Here is a 17145-nt window from a genome sequence, read left to right on the forward strand (position 1 = left end):
GAAGCAGAAAGGAGAGCGACGGAGGGGAGGGGACAATGTGCACAAGTCAGGAGATGACCTGGCCATTGTCTTCTGCACACTGGGACCTCTGTGAGGGGGAAAATGGCTGAAATAATGTAGTGTCAGTGAAAAGAGACTACTTCATAAACAAGAAAGCGGGACAGCCCTTCCCCAGGCCATAAATCACCCCCTCTGGCCTGGGCCGTGCAGCCATATTGTGCTGGATGCATGAGGGTACAGGATGGCGCTACAGCGTCTAGTGCTCCATATTCTCTGATAACAGGCAACATTTTTGCAGTAAATACATATATAGTTATTGTTTTGTGTGGACCATTTATTCAGTTTTCTTACAGGTGAATGATAATTTTTCCTCTGTATTCTGCACCATTTTCTGTGACATTTTTCATACATATAAATATATATTTCTAGCTCAGTGTACTCTGCGCCGTTTATTTAGTTTCCTTAATTATATTTTTCTCTTTATTCTGCACCATTTTCTGTGACAACAGGCGACATTGTTACTATATATATTTATAGCTGTGTGAATTGTGGACCATTTATTGAGCTTTCTCCATTGTTGCTGTATATATATATATATGTAGTCGTATCTGGTTTTGTGGACTATTCAGTTTTCTCCCTGGTAACATTTTGCAGCACATATTTATGTAGTAGTAGTATATGTATATATGTATGTATATGTATGTGTATATATATATGTATATATATATATATATATATATTTATGTGGTGTTTTTTCACAGGTGGACGTTACTAAGTTTTACATTTTCGTTCTGCCCCATTTTGAAGAGGCCTTGCACACAGGCACAATGCAGCAGCCCCCATAGAGACCACTGGCACTGGGCCCTCATTGTGTGTAATTAGCTGGAGAGCACAGTACTGAGAGCCCGGATGACGGACATTGTTGTGCGGTGAAGTGCGGCTCAGTGATCCCGCTCTCCAGCTCTCTCTGCGCTCTGCTACTTTAAGGGGCGTGTCTTTGCGCCGGCCACGCCTCTGACTAGACCAGGGGGGTGTCGGGGGTCTGGCCGGGGAGCCTCATTAGATTCCTGTCATTGGTTGAGGCAGGGACTATGGAGGCCACACCCCCAGGGGCGGGGGTGATGCGAGCGGCGGGTACCCAGTGCCTCAGTCTGAGCCGGGCGGCTGCAGGAGTGAACATCGTGGCCCCTTATCCGTCAGCGCAGGAGTGTGTGCAGGTGACGCGGCGGCGCTGGGGACTGTGCACTGAGCTGGAGATTACCGGCATGGAGCCGTGAGCAGCCCCGGGACTAGGGGATTACAAGTCATCGCTCCGGCACCGGGGGATGGGACGTCTGGATACCTGACGGAGCTTAGGGCGGGTTCACACATTGGACGGGGAAAAGTTCGGATAATCCGGGACTGGCACGGGAGCTGCGATGGAGGGTCTGCGGCGGCTGCTCGGGCTCCTGCTCGCCCTGTGCCGGGTGTCTGCGCTGCTCGGCAAGATCCTGGAGCCGGTCACCTGGAACTCGCAGAACCCGCGGTAAGGCTCGTGCTGTAGCGTGTGCTAGGAGGGCTGCCGCACTGTGTGCACTGCGCTCTATACAGCTCACTTACCTGCGGCTCTACTCTGATTTATTGCCACTTGTTTCAGCGTTGTATACTGTGTAATAATATACAGGTGTCCTGCACATGTGCTACATGTATACGTGTATGGAGGGCTGTGTGTGCCCTTCAGTTACTTGCCACTAGATAGATATGAGTGTTATTACATCTGGGCACAGTTGGCAGTAAAGGGGAAAATTCCTTGGACCTAGATATAAGGTTCTGTGCTTCACCTCCTATCCCAGGCCCCAGTATCATCAAGGATAATGAAACTTTCGGAGAAGTTTCTGCGGTTTTTATTGGAGAAGGGTTAAGCATTTTGGTGCTGAAGCTCCTAGTACATGTCTGATGGCTGGGCTGGCTGTGGCACAACGCCTGGTATCAGCAGAGTCTTTGTGTCCTCCTGGAGCTATAGATGTCTATCTTCTGGACCAGGATCGGCCATGGTGGACTGTGCTTTACATCAGGAGGTCGGGGAGATGCTGAGTGTAGCTGGTGTGGGACCTGCTGAGTTTCTCCTCATCACATCTACTATGGTCGCACCATGTAAGGGGGTCTTTGTAATAGCAATGAGCTAGTGATGGGTTTACTGGAAGACAAGCAGATAAGATCATCCTTCCTCCTTTATGTCAAGAGGCTTGTTCTTCATGTTCTCCAACTATCACTTCATACCTCTCCACACAACCTCCGCTCTAGAATCCAGATCTCACACAGATCCATCATTTCGCCAGTGTTTTCTGGACTTGTTTTTCTAGTTGTAGACAAAGGGCTGTAGAAAATACACTGCACACAATGCACAGATCTGTTTCTGTTGTATTCCGCACCTTTCATGATAAGGAGCTCCACCACGGCTTTCTGTAGTTTTATCTTGTATTTTTCGTTAGGGTTAAACTCGTGGAGATCCAGGCAGGCCTGAACCCTGGGGTGATGTGATCTGGATACTTCTCCGTTGTATTGACCTTCACAATGTGGCAGTGGTCTCTTCTGGTCTCCTTCCGTGTCTCTGATAATGTGACATTGAACTTATTGGCGATTTCTTCTTCTGGTTCCTCGTCTTGTATTAGGTTTGTGTAGTCATCATATATTTTATATCCCAGTCATGGAGTACTTGTAGATATGTGAGAACTTCCTCCACTGATGGTTCTGCTTTGTGTTTTAGTATAAGTTTTCAGTGTGTGTAATATTTGTATAATACTTTTGGGTCTTGATGTGAGGCTGCACTGTGTAATAAGTGTGCAGGGTGCGGCACGGAGTTTCTCCTTGAAAAGGGTCTTTGTAAATAGTCGGGGGCATGAGAATGAACCTGTGTGCTGCCAGAGGGAGCTCTATCCAGCGGTATGGGTGCCGTGGTGTCACGGTAGCCTGTGGTGGTCGCTCATGGAGCTCCTGCTTTTTTAGTTTCCGACTCCTTGGTCATAAAGAGAAGTTGTGTAGTTGGGAGCACACAGCCAGGTTGGCAGACATCTGACGTACAATCCCACCACAAATGTAGCAATGTTCCTCCACGATATTACGTTTCTACCATGACTTTTAAGTGCCATTTTTAGTGTTCTGTATAATCCCCCTATAACTGAGCTCCATGGAAGAGACTTTTATGAAGAAACCTGAAGATTTAGGACTGCTAATTTATTAGAATTTTATGGAGGACGTTGTCTCTATCAGGGGACAGAAAGTGTCATATGTTTAATTTTTTTTCTTCTGGTTGGTTCGGTATTTGCATGAGAGGTAATGTAATGCACCCCTCACATGCCTAGGATTCTGGCTGTAGATGACAATGGGAATTGGTCAGGCTGGGACTTGTCTGTGGCATGATCTCATGGGCAGGAGGCTAGGCCGCTGCTCTGTACATGTCACCAGCTCTTGTGTGGTGTTTGTGCAGTAACTTATATGTTTCAGAACTTTAGAAAATATTCTGTATTGTTTGTTGCCAGAACGGGTGCACCCAGAGCACAGCTGCGAGGCGTCAAGGCCGGACTGTGCTCCGCTTAATTCCATCATCGACAGCGTTTTGACACGTGTTAACTCCCTGCCAAGTTTAGGTGTCCACTTTGTGCTGATTCTTTGCTGGCCTGTGCCCTCCATAAACTCTACCACCAGGGAAGACAACACGGCTAAACCCACATAAAACTGACATATCTTGGCCAAATTACTAAAAGAAAAAAAATGTTATCAGGTTTCTGCTTTTTAGACTTGTTTACATATAGTGAGAACAATGGCGCAGTGAAATCATGCATCCGCGAGTTTATATTGCTATGTATGTACAATGAAGATTCATTAAACCTAACTGGGGTCCTTAGGAAAGAGGGGGCCTCTCACCCCAATCACTCTGAGATCTGACTATGTTCAGAATTCATAGGAAGAAAAAAATCGTAATTTATTGTGGAGGTTATTTATGTAATATACAGTGTAGTCACTGGTCACGTAAATTATTATTTATGATTTTTATCTGTTTCTTTTACCTCCGCTTACATAAAACCAGGCAGCTTTTTTGTTTTGTGTAGCATAAGGAAAACTCCCTTTATAACTTTTTACCCGTCAGAATGTTTTTCAAATCTATGTACAGGCAGTCCCCGGGTCACGTACAAGATAGGGTCCGGAGGTTTGTTCTTAAGTTGAATTTGTATGTAAGTCGAAACTGTATATTTAATAATTGTAGATCTAGACAAAAAAAAAGTTGGCCCCAGTGACATTTGGAGTTTAAACATTTTTTGCTATAATTGGACCAAGGACCATCAATAAAGCTTCATTACATACACCTTACAGCTGATTATTGCAATCTGGGACTATAGTAAGCTTCACCAGATTTCAGAGGGGTCAGTCTGTAACTATGGGCTGTCTGTAAGTCGGTTGTCCTTAATTAGGGGACTGCCTGCCCTTTCTTAGTAACCCTTGTACTTATTAGTTTAGCTTTCTGTTGCTTATATTTTGGAGCTGGAATAGAAATGGCTGCTTGTCTGGGAGCTGTAATGTGTGGTTGTGCAGTTAGAGAAGAAATATACTTTATTTTCAGATCTTCTGTATCCTGTGTTTTTTTTTTTTTTCCAAAACTTTAGGCGTGGCGCGTTAACCCCCTCCTCCCTGTTGTCTTCAGTAATTGTATAACCGCTGTAAGCAGGGCTTGATGTGTAGCATGTGGCTCTAGGAAACGGTGACATTTCGGCTGCTTTTGTTCCACTTGTGGTAAATAAGACAATGGTCGTTTGGTAATTACGCTGCTGCGTTGGCCAAAGAATTGCGACAAGACTCGCTGCTTCTCCTAACGAGCGCTCATTTGCAGCAGTAACAATCCAGCCCTCCCCCCATGACTTCTTCCCTCATCCATTACTGCACAGGTTTATATAGTGGAGTCTGTTTCTCTAAACGCTTTGCATAGCAATGAAATCGGCTGCCCTCCAGGACTGGCACATTCATATTCAGCATGTTCTTCTTACAGGTACAATTCTCACTTGTCTCAGTAGACGAAATGCAATAAGGCACCTCGGGGCATGATGTGCCCACCTCCTGTGGTGCTGCCTTCAATAAGATGATGTGACAGGTTCTGCCAAGCAGACGCTCGGTGTGGGAACGCTCCACTGGCTTCCTAAGGGGGCACTTGTGCCTTTTAGGTTAACAGAAATAAGTGTATAAACTTAGGGAATTGCTGTTCTAGCCATTCCCTTTAAAGACTGCTGTGCCATTAATAGTTAATAGGCCGAGGCCTCCTCCTTCTATTATTTTAAGTATTTCCCTCTCTCCCCTCTCCCTGGTTCTATCTGTTTTACTTTCTGCTCTGCTGAGTAAGTAATTATACTGCTGGCACTGTGCACTATTTGGTGCTCGTCTTTCGCCTCTTATTTCCATTGGGTATTCTCTCCTCTGTGCCAGGGGGACAGGATCACTTGCTGAAATCTAAATTTGTGAAGCACCTTCTATTCAGAGAAATTTTGGCCCAGCAAAAAGTGAAGTAAAGAGCTGCCCCTGCCTGTATAAATTACCCCGGAGCGCTGAGAAGTTTGTCTACGTGCCCCGCAATGCACCGCGTGGTACCATTATGTATTCAATACTGTTTTTATAGGGTTCCTCATTGCTTCACGGCTTAATCTTGTTCACTAAACTGCATTAAAGTCCCCTAAAAGCCTCCCTTTTACCGTGCCATGGTAGCCATTTTTCAGGCTGCTTTGTATGTGAACTTCCAGTGGAGCGTAAGTAATTGGCTCTTATGTGGGCACCGCTCTTAGGAATGTCAGTGTGTGTCTGGACCAGACATTACGTACAAGCAAATGACTCTTTTGGTTTGGGGGGTTCTTCTTTGTTAACCCTTTCTGTGTAAATGGCAGCTCACGGTGTGTTTCCCCGCTATATATATTCTTGATTTTCGTCTCGTAGAAGCCACTTTCTGTATGCGCTAGCACTTCTTCTGCATATGCCGGCCGCGTTTTAAGAGTAAATGATTTCCTTTCCTCTGGGAGATCCTTGTTTGAGAAGGTTTCACCCTTGTTAACCTAATGTCATAGTAGCATTTAAGCAGCCATTTATCTTTGGGAAACCCACAGCCCTTATCAGCTGCCAGAGAGCATGTCCAAACATTGCCTTCCCCAGCCCCTGGAATCCTGTTTTTAATTCCTTGAAAACTCTCTTATCAGGAATAATTTACAAATTAAAATCAATGTATCTGGATTCCTAATCTTCAACAAACTTACTCCTTGCTCTTTACATAGTAGTTAACCCTATCCCTGTGCAAAACTGAGCTGAGCTAGCGGGTGCTGTGCCCATGCTCTTGGAGGTATGAGCAGAGCGGGTACATCTCATGTAAAGTCTTTTGTATTGTGCAGTATGGATGATTCATACATTGTGAATAGCCATTCTAGAAGAACTGGTAGTAAGCAGCATGTCGTTGTAATGCCCCTGCTGGGGCTTCCTCACCTGACTTGCCGTAGCGCTGCCTAGAAGCCCTAAGTGCCATTTGGAAAATCCATTAGGAAGACGGAGCTTCTGCCAAGAAAGAAAACAATAAAACAAAGCAGCGACTTGTAAACGTGTTAATTAGTCTTGGGACTCGGCAAGGCTGCACCACAGCAGATAATGAACTTTCCTGAAGAGTGTACAGGACGGTGACACTGTGGCTCTGATGGGGTTAAAACGCGCCCTTTGTTCAAGAACCCAACACTTTAAGTGCATTTGTTCATCCGCCTTGCCGGAGGGACTGGAGCTGCCTTGCAATACAGTATTTGTCAGAAATATTAAACACATGAATGGAATTGGCTTTGCCCTCAGATACCCTTCATGTTTTTTTCCGATGAACCAAAATAGAGCGGCTCGGTTGGTCTTTGTAGTATGTAGAAATACAGAGAGGCGACCTTATCATAGAAAATAATCAGCTTTGTATGTGGAGCGTTGGTTTATCTCATGGACTTGCATGTTAGTATTACAATTTTACCAAAATGTTTTCATATGTAAAAGAAAAGTTTTTAAATAGCTCCCACTTTAGCGCCCTGCACTGCTTACGTTCCCTATATCGTAGAGAGAGGTGAATAACTTTGTATCAATTATTTGAAAACTTTTTCTAAGTCCCAAATCCGTCCTTATAAAGCTAAACCTGAATATGGGGATAATCTCGAAGGCATGTTTAATAATCGGCTTGTAACATTACTGCTAGTTGACTATGTGTAAGGCTTCTAATCCCAGCTATAGGATTCTTGTGCACAGACTACTACTCCTGCCGGACACAGACGGTGAGAGCAGGCCTTAGTAATGCAATGTATAATAATTATTATATACAGTTGTGTTGTACAGATAGTGTATATACTGAGATATAGTCAGATGAAAGAATAGGAATGAGGGTCCTGCCCCAAGAGCTTACATTCTATGCGGATGATAAGACCTCAGCATCTCCTCTGCCGTTCTACATGTTGGGGGAACTGTAGGATGCATTGGGTTGCAGTAAATGATGGCATGTCTGCAGTAATGATCCCATAGCAGGACGCTGATCTGTTCTCCTAAAATGCCCCTGATTGTTCATGGTAATTTGGTTGTAGATGATGTGCTGTCTTTGGTAATCCTGTTAAAACCTCATCATCTATCCCTGGTTAGGGATTGTACAGTTAATCCCTTTGCTGAAGAAGGAGCCAAATGGCCGTTTGTCTGATTTCTGTGCTTTTGCTCTGACTACGTGTACAGCCAGGCACCGCAGATTTCTTCCTCGCTGTCAATAAAAGCCATTTAATTAATGCTGAGGAACTTGTCCTGAACAGCGGCTTTTCTATACACCCATCTGAAGATAATTGCTTCTGTCTGATACCTGGGAATTTCTAGAACAATCTCTGGTTGCGTCGTAGCGCTGCGTTGGCTTGACGTCAGTGTTGGGCTGTAACAAGGTTCTGAGTCGATTCTAGGTTACAGATCAGATGGCTTTTGGTCCAGAGCTTCTTATAATAACTTTATCTGTACTTCATACAATGTCATTGTTAAAACTTCACAACTTTCATTCACCAATCACCTTTTTCTCTCCTTGTGTAATTGGGGCACTTTTCCGTTTGGTGTAATTATAAAAATGTCACGTCATTTTAGAAAGAAGTAGGTTGATGGTTGAGCACGCGCTAAGCTTGATACATGTTAACTCTTACTGTCCTTCACCGTTGTTCACACTGGGCTAGGTATGAATGTCCTTCCCGATAACAATTTTGAAAAAGTTGACCATGTGACAATCTATTTTGGTACCATTAAAGTACCATATTTTTCGGACTCTCAGAAATCAAAGGTGCGCCTTATAGACCAGTGCACCTTATATATGAACCATACTTAGACAATAACTGCCTTTAACTGTGCACAGGTCTGCCACCTGCTGGTCATTAATCTTTATAATCAGGTGCGCCTTATATATGAACCTAGACGTTTCAGCAGGCATTTATTGATGGTGCGCCTTATAGTCCGAAAAATACTGTATTGATGAATACTTTACTGCATTTTAGTCTACCCCACTCTTGCAGGTTTTGGGATGGTCTCTCGTTCCTCTGTCGTGTGTGGTAAGACATCTGTGGGGAGGAATGAATTGTATATAGGCCTCCTACTAACCACTTACAGTTGTAACCATATGGGGCCCAATATTGGTGTCCAGGAGATGACTTCTGCCATCTGGATAAGAGTAGTGCCCCCTAGAGGTGCATCTCGAGAACTAAAAGCAAGAGTTGAGAGTATTGAATTATTTCGCTAGGCACATTTCTGCAGTACATGTATTTTCTGGAAGGATAATTCAGTGGAGGGGCAGGTATTTTTGCGGACCCGTATAACTCCTCGAGTAAGTAGTCCATCAGCAGCTGGCTGGCACAAGGTTCTGGGGGTTACTTTTAATACGTTGCATGTTTCTTAAATTAAGGTCAGTGTTGTAATGGTACAAGAACGGTCATGGGATATTCCTTGTACTCTACAGCTCCTGGGTTTAATCCTTCCCAAGACTCTGCAGATGTCTGAGAAAATCCCCTGCTTGAAAGTGGAAATTGATCTGATGATCGGAGCTGAAAATGACCTCTTAATCTTCACCCCACATCTCGCAATTATTTACATTGAAAACAAAATAGTTTCTGCTGGTTGTGTGTGCACACAGGACGTTGTCTGGGATCTGCAGGTCTGTGTGGATTTGTCTACTTAATTTTATGATGGAAACATCCATATAGACCTATATGAGTGCAAGATTATCATTCTCTGCTCCACAATGCTGAAGTAGAATTAAGTGTTTGGATACTTGTCCCTGCATGTCCCAAGTTGTTAGACCAGAGCTCCCGTATATACTTTATACCATATGAGGGTATACGGTATATACCCAATATAGAAATAGATTGACTTGTGCCATTGATGCAACATGATGATCCATCTGTAGTACGTTAGGAAGTAAAGCTGTGATGACCTGCAGTTGTGTAGTTTATGGACGTCACTCAAAAAATTAGTTGATTTGGACTGCACCAAAGTTGTATCTAGCAGTTTTGCAATGGACTCTTGATATGGTTCCTGCATGAACCTAAGGCCCCCTTTATTGTGCTTGTAGCCCAAACCTTGCTCAGTCACACTAAACTCTGTATGTTGGTTAAGGGCAGGACGGTGGCTGAGTGGCTAGCACTTCTGCCTTGCAGCGCTGGAGTCCTGGACTCCAGTCCCACCCAGGTCAACATCTGCAAAGAATTTGTATGGGTTTCCTCCTGGTACTCCATTTTCCTCCCACACTCAAAAAACATACTGGTAGGTTGTTTAGATTGTGAGCCCCATGGGGGCAGAAACTGATTTGGCAAGCTCTGTGCAGCACTGTGTAATCTGTGTGCGTGCTATATAAAGGAATTATTATTATTTGTACAGTAGATTCTGGTTTGGGCCATAAAGTCTGGTCAACATAGTCTCACCCGCTGTTCCATTGTGGAAAATGGGCTTAGTCTACTGGTTTGCTTCCTTATAGTCTGGGTTATTGTAAGTGAATATCTTCTGTTGTCTTCCTTGTGGTGACTGGTTTGAGAAGGGTGGGTTTTTTTCGGTAAAGGATAACACACAGGAAAAAAAACTGTTCTTGGGCCTTTGCTAAGATTATATTCTAAGATATATACGTACCAATAATCTCACATTATGCTAAGACACCTAAAGGCTTCTGCCTCATTGTGGATTATGTACGCTCTATATGCACAATTTCCTCTGTAAAGAAGGGTTTTGGAGCCATTAAAGGTATTTAAAACCATAACAAATCTTCTCCATGGCCTGATCCCTGCCTCGGTAACACTTCTTACTGAGCATTAATCACACTCTACTTTTCTCTTATTTCCAAGTCTTGCATATCTTCCACTCCTAGAGCAAGTGCTCCCGTTTCTTTGTTTCCTCTTCCGGTTATTTGCTGCTGTCCATGAGCCATGACAGGTGTTCAGCTTGTTTCCATTATTCCAACGCACCAATTTCCATTACTAAGCTTCTCCATTTTGTGTGTGGTTTAATTGATTTATTGGCTCATAATTTTTCTCTAATTGCTGTGATTCATGGCATAGGTAGGATGTGACATGTGGTTATGAGACAGCCGCCGTATAACACCTAGTGACAGCACAGAACTGACTATTAATCCCCACGTCCATTGTTTCTGTGCAGATTCCTCATTGTCCAGAATAAAAATCCCATGATCACTCAGTATTTTTTGTCCTGTTTTTCACCACAATCTATGGGATTCTTAAAGCGTCCCCCAAATTCTAAAGACGGACGCTAACACACGACAGGAAAAGTGACATGAAGACACCCTTATGTTTCAAGTAATAACACAGGATGGGAGTCAACGTACGGGAAGACTCTCCTCATACAACAATGGGCAGGTTTCCAACGATTACGACTTTCATCTTCTGACTTATGTGCTGGATGACATGAGGACAATCCACATACTGGCTGTACCTAGATCCTTTGTTCTAAGGTTCTAGGACCATGTTTATTCTTTGATCTACATCTGATTTGCGTCTTGACACATGGTCAGTGTGATTGATGGTGTGATCTCCAGCTATAATATGGCGGTCTGACCTACTCTGTGTGCAAATACAGGCTTTAGTAGTGTTCATAGCAGGCCATGTGCATCATGTTCCCTTTGGTAATGTGATCTCTGCTTTGTCCTTATTAAAAGTAATTAATTAGGACCTCAGGACTTGTGCTATGACACGTACCATCTGAGACGACGTGCCATGCAATCCGGGCTACCGAATGTTGACATATTTAGTGTGTCACAACAAACCCTGCTCAATCCATCCAGACACTGGTGTCTAATGTCACAGTTCTCCCAGTGCCGGCTCGTCAGCCTGGGCACTTCATCCGGTTATTTTTAGGCCTGATCTGTAGACCACCACGTGAAAGTCTTGTGCCCTGCTTTCATCCCTCCTCGCACCGCTTTAACCTCCGTGTACTTGCTTGTCATCTTTATAAATTATGGTTTGACAGAATAATCTGTGACGGGCCGGGCTAAACGCTGCCACACTCACGAACGCCTTGCAATCTGTGCTGTCAGAAGCGAGCGCTCATTACCTCCATTAAGGCTCTGAGTGTGGTGTAGGCCGGGGTGACGTGTTCTGTACACGGTACCAGCTCGGAGGATATGTTCAGCTCCTTCACAATGGATATGCTGTGTTTATCGGTGCTTTCTCCAGCAGAGGGCTGTCCAGACAAGCGTCTGCTCCTGCACAGCAGTGACCAGGGAGGCAGCGCACTCGGCTTACATTACAAATCTGCTCCTTTCTTTTTTGTGTGTTAAACTGAACTGTAGATATTTATTTGCATTATTGGTTTCATCATTTCTCTCCCTATCAGGATGCCTTTCACTAGGGTCAGCACTTTTCCATCTCTTTTGTCCATATGTACTCTGCTTTGAAGTGGGATACAATGCAGATCGTAGGAATGTTCACAGCGGTTGGAGATGGCTGTGTTGACCTTGTGGGAGGCAGTGACCTGTCCAGGCCATGATTATATTAATGAAGTCAGGGCTGTGCTTGACAAATGCTCTGGAAGCCGAGGGGGGGGGGCACATGAGATCACAGCGAGATAAGAGCAGGGTCACATAAGCATTCTCGCATGTATGCAGAAATATGGTGATGACAAAGGCACCTCTGCCGTGAGCTTCGTCCACTAGAGGGAGCCACGTTTTTGTTGCTCCCTTCTGTCCATTCAGCTACAGTCATCAGTACTCACATTATTATAGACTTCTCCTCTCGGATCCATTTGTCTTGTTGTAACATCCAGCCCTGGGAGATGATCCAGGGAAGTGACAGCATGTTATGATGGTGTTACAGACAGACTCTTTTCATGTTCCCTAATGGGCTTGCTGTCTGTTAAACTCATTACCCCCCTCCATGTTCTCCCCTCCCGTTGCTCACATTTTCATTTTTGAATTTTTTTCAGTCCTCCTTTTCCTATTTTTATGACCCCTTTTGACTTCTTTTTCTCCTATAACAATTATTCTCTGTTGAGTTGGGACTTGGGAATCTTGGAATCTAGCGCAGCTATAACCAAAGCCAGGAATTTGTTTTCTTTTCTGCGTGGTTGGCCTGAGCAGGGAGATCTGTGTCTTCTGGGAGATTTCTGGTGTGGTCTTTAACTACAAAACCCAGAGTGCTTTGCTTTATTTTCATATGACCATTGGCCCACAATACATCAGAGGGTTCTGACAAAGAAAATACATCCGTAATTGGTTTTTATTATTTTTATCTTCGAGTTTTTGTGGAGTTAGGCTTGATGTTGCCTCAACGTGACGTCTTCTCAATGTGTGTAGGATCTTCACCTTGTGCTGTAGACTCTTATGAAGTCTGTGTCCTGTTTACTTTTCATTGTATGTTTTATTAGCTTTACAGGCTTTCTTTCTTGCACTGACTAAATAGATTGTTCTGCTGTTCTCGGTACAGTCTTGGCCTAGCTGTGGTCCAGTTATGAAGGAAGTCTCCCTCTGGGCATGGGAGTGTCTTGGTCTTCCCAGGATTCATTCTTGGCTTTCTTTTATGTGTCTGGTAATCTATCCCAGCTGGGCTGCTGTGTGGAATCCAGCCTGCTGAGCCTCCTCGCCTTTCTCACTTTTGCCTCAATTCTTTGTTCCTCTGCTTGCCGTTGCCTGACTCTCAACAGCTGAGGGGGTTTTTCTACAAAGAGGGGGAGTCGTGTAACGAAGCACCCAAAGTGAACTCCTCTAAATTGCTCTGTCGAGCATTCACAGGACAATACAATGTCCTTTCTTATTCATCTCAGATCATCCAGGATTTTTCATGTTTATACGCCATTTAGATGGAAGGTTAAGATGAGTCAGGAATTGCTCAGTAAAATCTGTCATGTAGTTGATTTCTATTCTTTGCCACAGCCTTGAGTTTTAGGCTCCTCATATTCCAGACCTCTTCCTGCACTGATAAACTCCTCATAACTACTCATCTCTGTAAAGCTTATATTCAGTATGTATATTATTGCCCTAGGTTACCTGTGCCATAAGGTTCAATACATTTACATTGATTTCTCCACATGAGTAAAATTTTCAAATTTCGGGAATGCCAACTCTGAATTGTCACAAGTTTTATATTTGACAACTGTGGTGCCTTTTGGCATAGGCGGCTTACTGCTAAAACACTGCACCCTTGATATGCACACAATGGCTGTGTGGTAGTGTCCTATACCATAATGACTAGAGTAACGAGGGTGTATGACTGCCTATTGATAACCCCTGTAATGTTATAACTAAAAGGATTTAAGAAAACCCCATTGGAGCAGTGGTGGCAGAACATTGTGTACTTGCTCTGCTCTGGTTCCCAGTTCTTGGGACATGTCTGTTTTTCCGTCCGGTGCTTTGCCAGAAGTTCCAGGGAGTCATGGAACCCGCTTTGCCTTCTTCGGACTTGGGGTCAACTAAGGAACTTCCAGTCGGCATGGCCACCGCTAAGGCCGCGGTCACATGTACCCCTAGGCGTCCGTTCCTAACGCGACACTAGCGCACAGGGGGTGGTCCTCGGCCCGAACGCACATGCGTTTCCAGAGAAACACATGCGATCGGCTTATCAATCGCATGCGTTTCCCTGGAAACGGACTGCTTAAAAACCGACCAAAAAACGGGTTCAACACGCCATGTGTGGCATCACCCTAATGATGCAATCAAGCAGCATCTTGGGGATGTATGGCCTTCAGGGTAGGTTTGCATCACTACTATGCACTCTAAAAAAACGCCAGTTGAAAAAGTTTAGTTTCCATCTAATACATAAATGACAAGAATAGGATTTTGTAATTCCCTAGTGAACGTCTTATCATAAAATACAGGCCTTAGTCTTGTATGACATTTTGGTGCTTGTAATACGAGCCAGGCCTCATGAGATCTTTACCAAATCAACCTTTAAACTCCGACCCTGGAATGGGCCTTGCTCCTGTGTCGACACAGGTGGGGATCGCTGAGTGACACGGTCTCCCTAGAAACCCAAGCCATCTCAAGGATCAAAGGCGTGGAATGTGTTTGTTGGGGTAGAGCGGGGAGTGTTGACCCTTGTGGCTGCACATTCGCTGTTAATGATCTAAATTGGAGAGCCTGGATGCCTGGAAAACACATTCACTTTTTGTTTCTCTCCAATATGTTGGGAGAGGCTGAAAATCTTTTCCAACTTTTGTAAACTAGCTTTCTGCATTGTTTTTATGCCTTATTTGTGCCTTTTATTTCTGTATATATTTTGGGGTTGTCTCAATCCTCAAACATTCAGGGTGCGGTCACACGTCGCGTTTGACGCATGCATTTAAAACACATTGCAAAAGCTGGAGAGAGATTTGCCTAATTAAACAGCTGTTAACAATTGTGTTTACAAAACTCGGCAGTTAGCATATTGTTAACATGTGAGTTAACGTCTTGACACATGTTTTGTTGACAGTTGCATTTTGTAAACCGCACCCTCAGCATCATTGATGGCCATAATTTAATTGCAGATGACCTACAGGTTTATGCAGTACCTTGACCAAAAACGCAGAACGTGGTCAGATCTGAGGCCAAATCTATTGGTCACTTGGTCCTATATGGATTCCATATTGTTAAGTTCTCTTCACGGCAGCCAGTTCTAAAAGTTCAGGGATCAGCGTCCTAGAGGTCATTGCACGTATGACATAAATTTGGTATGATTTGTAGAAAATCTGTCTGACTAGCAGATGTCAGAGCTGTAGTAAGGCGTCTTGCTCATTCCAGCATGTCTTTAGCACATGATGAAAACACTTGTTTGCTCACCTGGTCCTTTCAGTCGGGTGGTCATGCCTGTCTGCTACCAGTCAACACTCCAAGTAGGGACACTTCCATTTCTTTGCTTTACAGCTCCTGTCTAGTCCTTTTTAAGACCATTGATTTGTACTGATTGTTAGTCTTAAAGGGCCACTCTAGCTTTAGTATGTCCACCGTGGGGTTCATTATATTTTGATGGTCAAAGTCTGACCATCTACATCCCACTTACGACTTCACTTTCCACAAATACCTGAGACTTTGAGGGTGCAGTCACACATGCCGCTAGAGTTGGCTTTTAGAAACCCAATGCTGGCGCACGGGTGTGGGCATGAGTGCATGTGCGTTTAACCAATCGCATGTGTTTCACTGGAAACCCATATTCAATCAGGTCAAGGCCCATCCCAATGCACTTGCGTCTGTAATGTGTGACTGCAGCCGTATGGATTGAAATCTGCATGGAATCGTGTGGATTATTGTGCAGACTTCAGAGTGCAAATCTGATGCGGATGTTGGGAGTCTACATTCACTGTTACTGACTGGTATTTCCAGATATTTCTTCAATCTGCAACTATCCCATGTAGAATCGCTGTACGATTTCCATCATGGAAAATGTGTAGATCAGACACTGAATCAGAAAATTACAGAATGATTTTTTTTTTTTTTCGGCAGGAAATTTTGAAAGGATTTGTTTAAAACTGTAGAAAATTTATTTTGCACTTAAAATGTGCATGGAAATTTCTGCGTTTTTAAGGCGACGCGTGGAATGGATTCGGTGAAAGGAAGATTTTCAGGGTTCCGCAAATAAATACCAATGCATACATTTTGATTTGGGTGGAGACCCTTTTCTTCCCCATATTCTCTGCCCTAGCTCACACTGTGGGAATACTTCTTGCTGCTCGGTGGAGGAAATGACCAATTATATTTCTGCAAATTAAAACCAGCCCAGCTGTTGCTCACCGTCCCTCCCTCCTCCCCCCCCCATTACGTGACAGGTGCGTGCTTGGCACAAAGGGTTAATGAACAGGTGTCACTCCTTATTTACACCCTTTGCCTGTCTTGAGGCTTAGAAATGTGCTTCCTAGTGTAATTATGGGCATGTTGAACAACAAAACACCAGGTTTCATGAACTGTCTGTCACTAAGGTTGGGAGTCCAGTCGGGTTGCGCACATATCGACTTTTGAGATGTGGCACCTGTCGCCCTTTACCAGCAACCTCTTCCCTTTTTCGCCTGCTCTGTGCATGTTGACACTTTGCTCCTTGGACTCTTTGGTCTTGAGCTTAAATATACTATATACGACTGCTGGAAGATTAGGGCTAAGGTTACAAACTCCGGCTTTCCAAAGGTTTCTGATCACACATTGAACTGCGCGAGCTTCATTGTTGTAGGTTTCTTTCTCTACCCGCAGCAGGGGAGGCATCATGCTTGGGCTTTTTGTTTCCTTGCTTATGTAATTTTAGGGGAGAAAAGATGGCTCTACACATGTGTACGTCCCATACAAGAGTAGTCCATCAGTCAGCCGTGTCCCTGATGTCCACAGATGAAGAAGCCTCTCCATTGTACAATAGATGGACAGTAATTGGATTGGTAACGCTTGGTTTTTTCTCTTACAATGGCTGCAAAGAAGTCACCCGAAATGCTTAGCCATGATATTTGTGGAGGTTGCCTTTAGTAAGAAGCCAAGTGTTGCTTCAAAGGGTCTAGGATTTTTTTTTTAAATGCAGCAATGTAGGGGGCATCATAAAAATATTCACTCTGGTGCCAGCACTAGGCGCTCACTTGGCTACTGCTGGTCTTGGTGGTCACATGCTTACATTGATTAATCACCACTATTATTGGCTCCAGTGATCATGTGACTGTGTGATG

General features: G+C 44.1%; 1 protein-coding gene across 1 annotated transcript in view; it reads left to right on the top strand.

The window, feature by feature from the left end:
• Window positions 1-1125: 1125 nt before the first annotated feature.
• The window catches only part of EFNB1 (ephrin B1), a 38998-nt gene continuing 22978 nt past the window's right edge, over window positions 1126-17145 (top strand). Inside the window, exon 1 of the mRNA XM_072124450.1 lies at window positions 1126-1525. Within this exon, the coding sequence (XP_071980551.1) occupies window positions 1419-1525 (107 nt within the window). The 5' untranslated portion in view covers window positions 1126-1418. The remainder of the gene's footprint in view (window positions 1526-17145) is intronic.

Source organism: Engystomops pustulosus, chromosome 9 (genome assembly GCF_040894005.1).
Source record: "Engystomops pustulosus chromosome 9, aEngPut4.maternal, whole genome shotgun sequence".
NCBI lineage: Eukaryota > Metazoa > Chordata > Amphibia > Anura > Leptodactylidae > Engystomops > Engystomops pustulosus.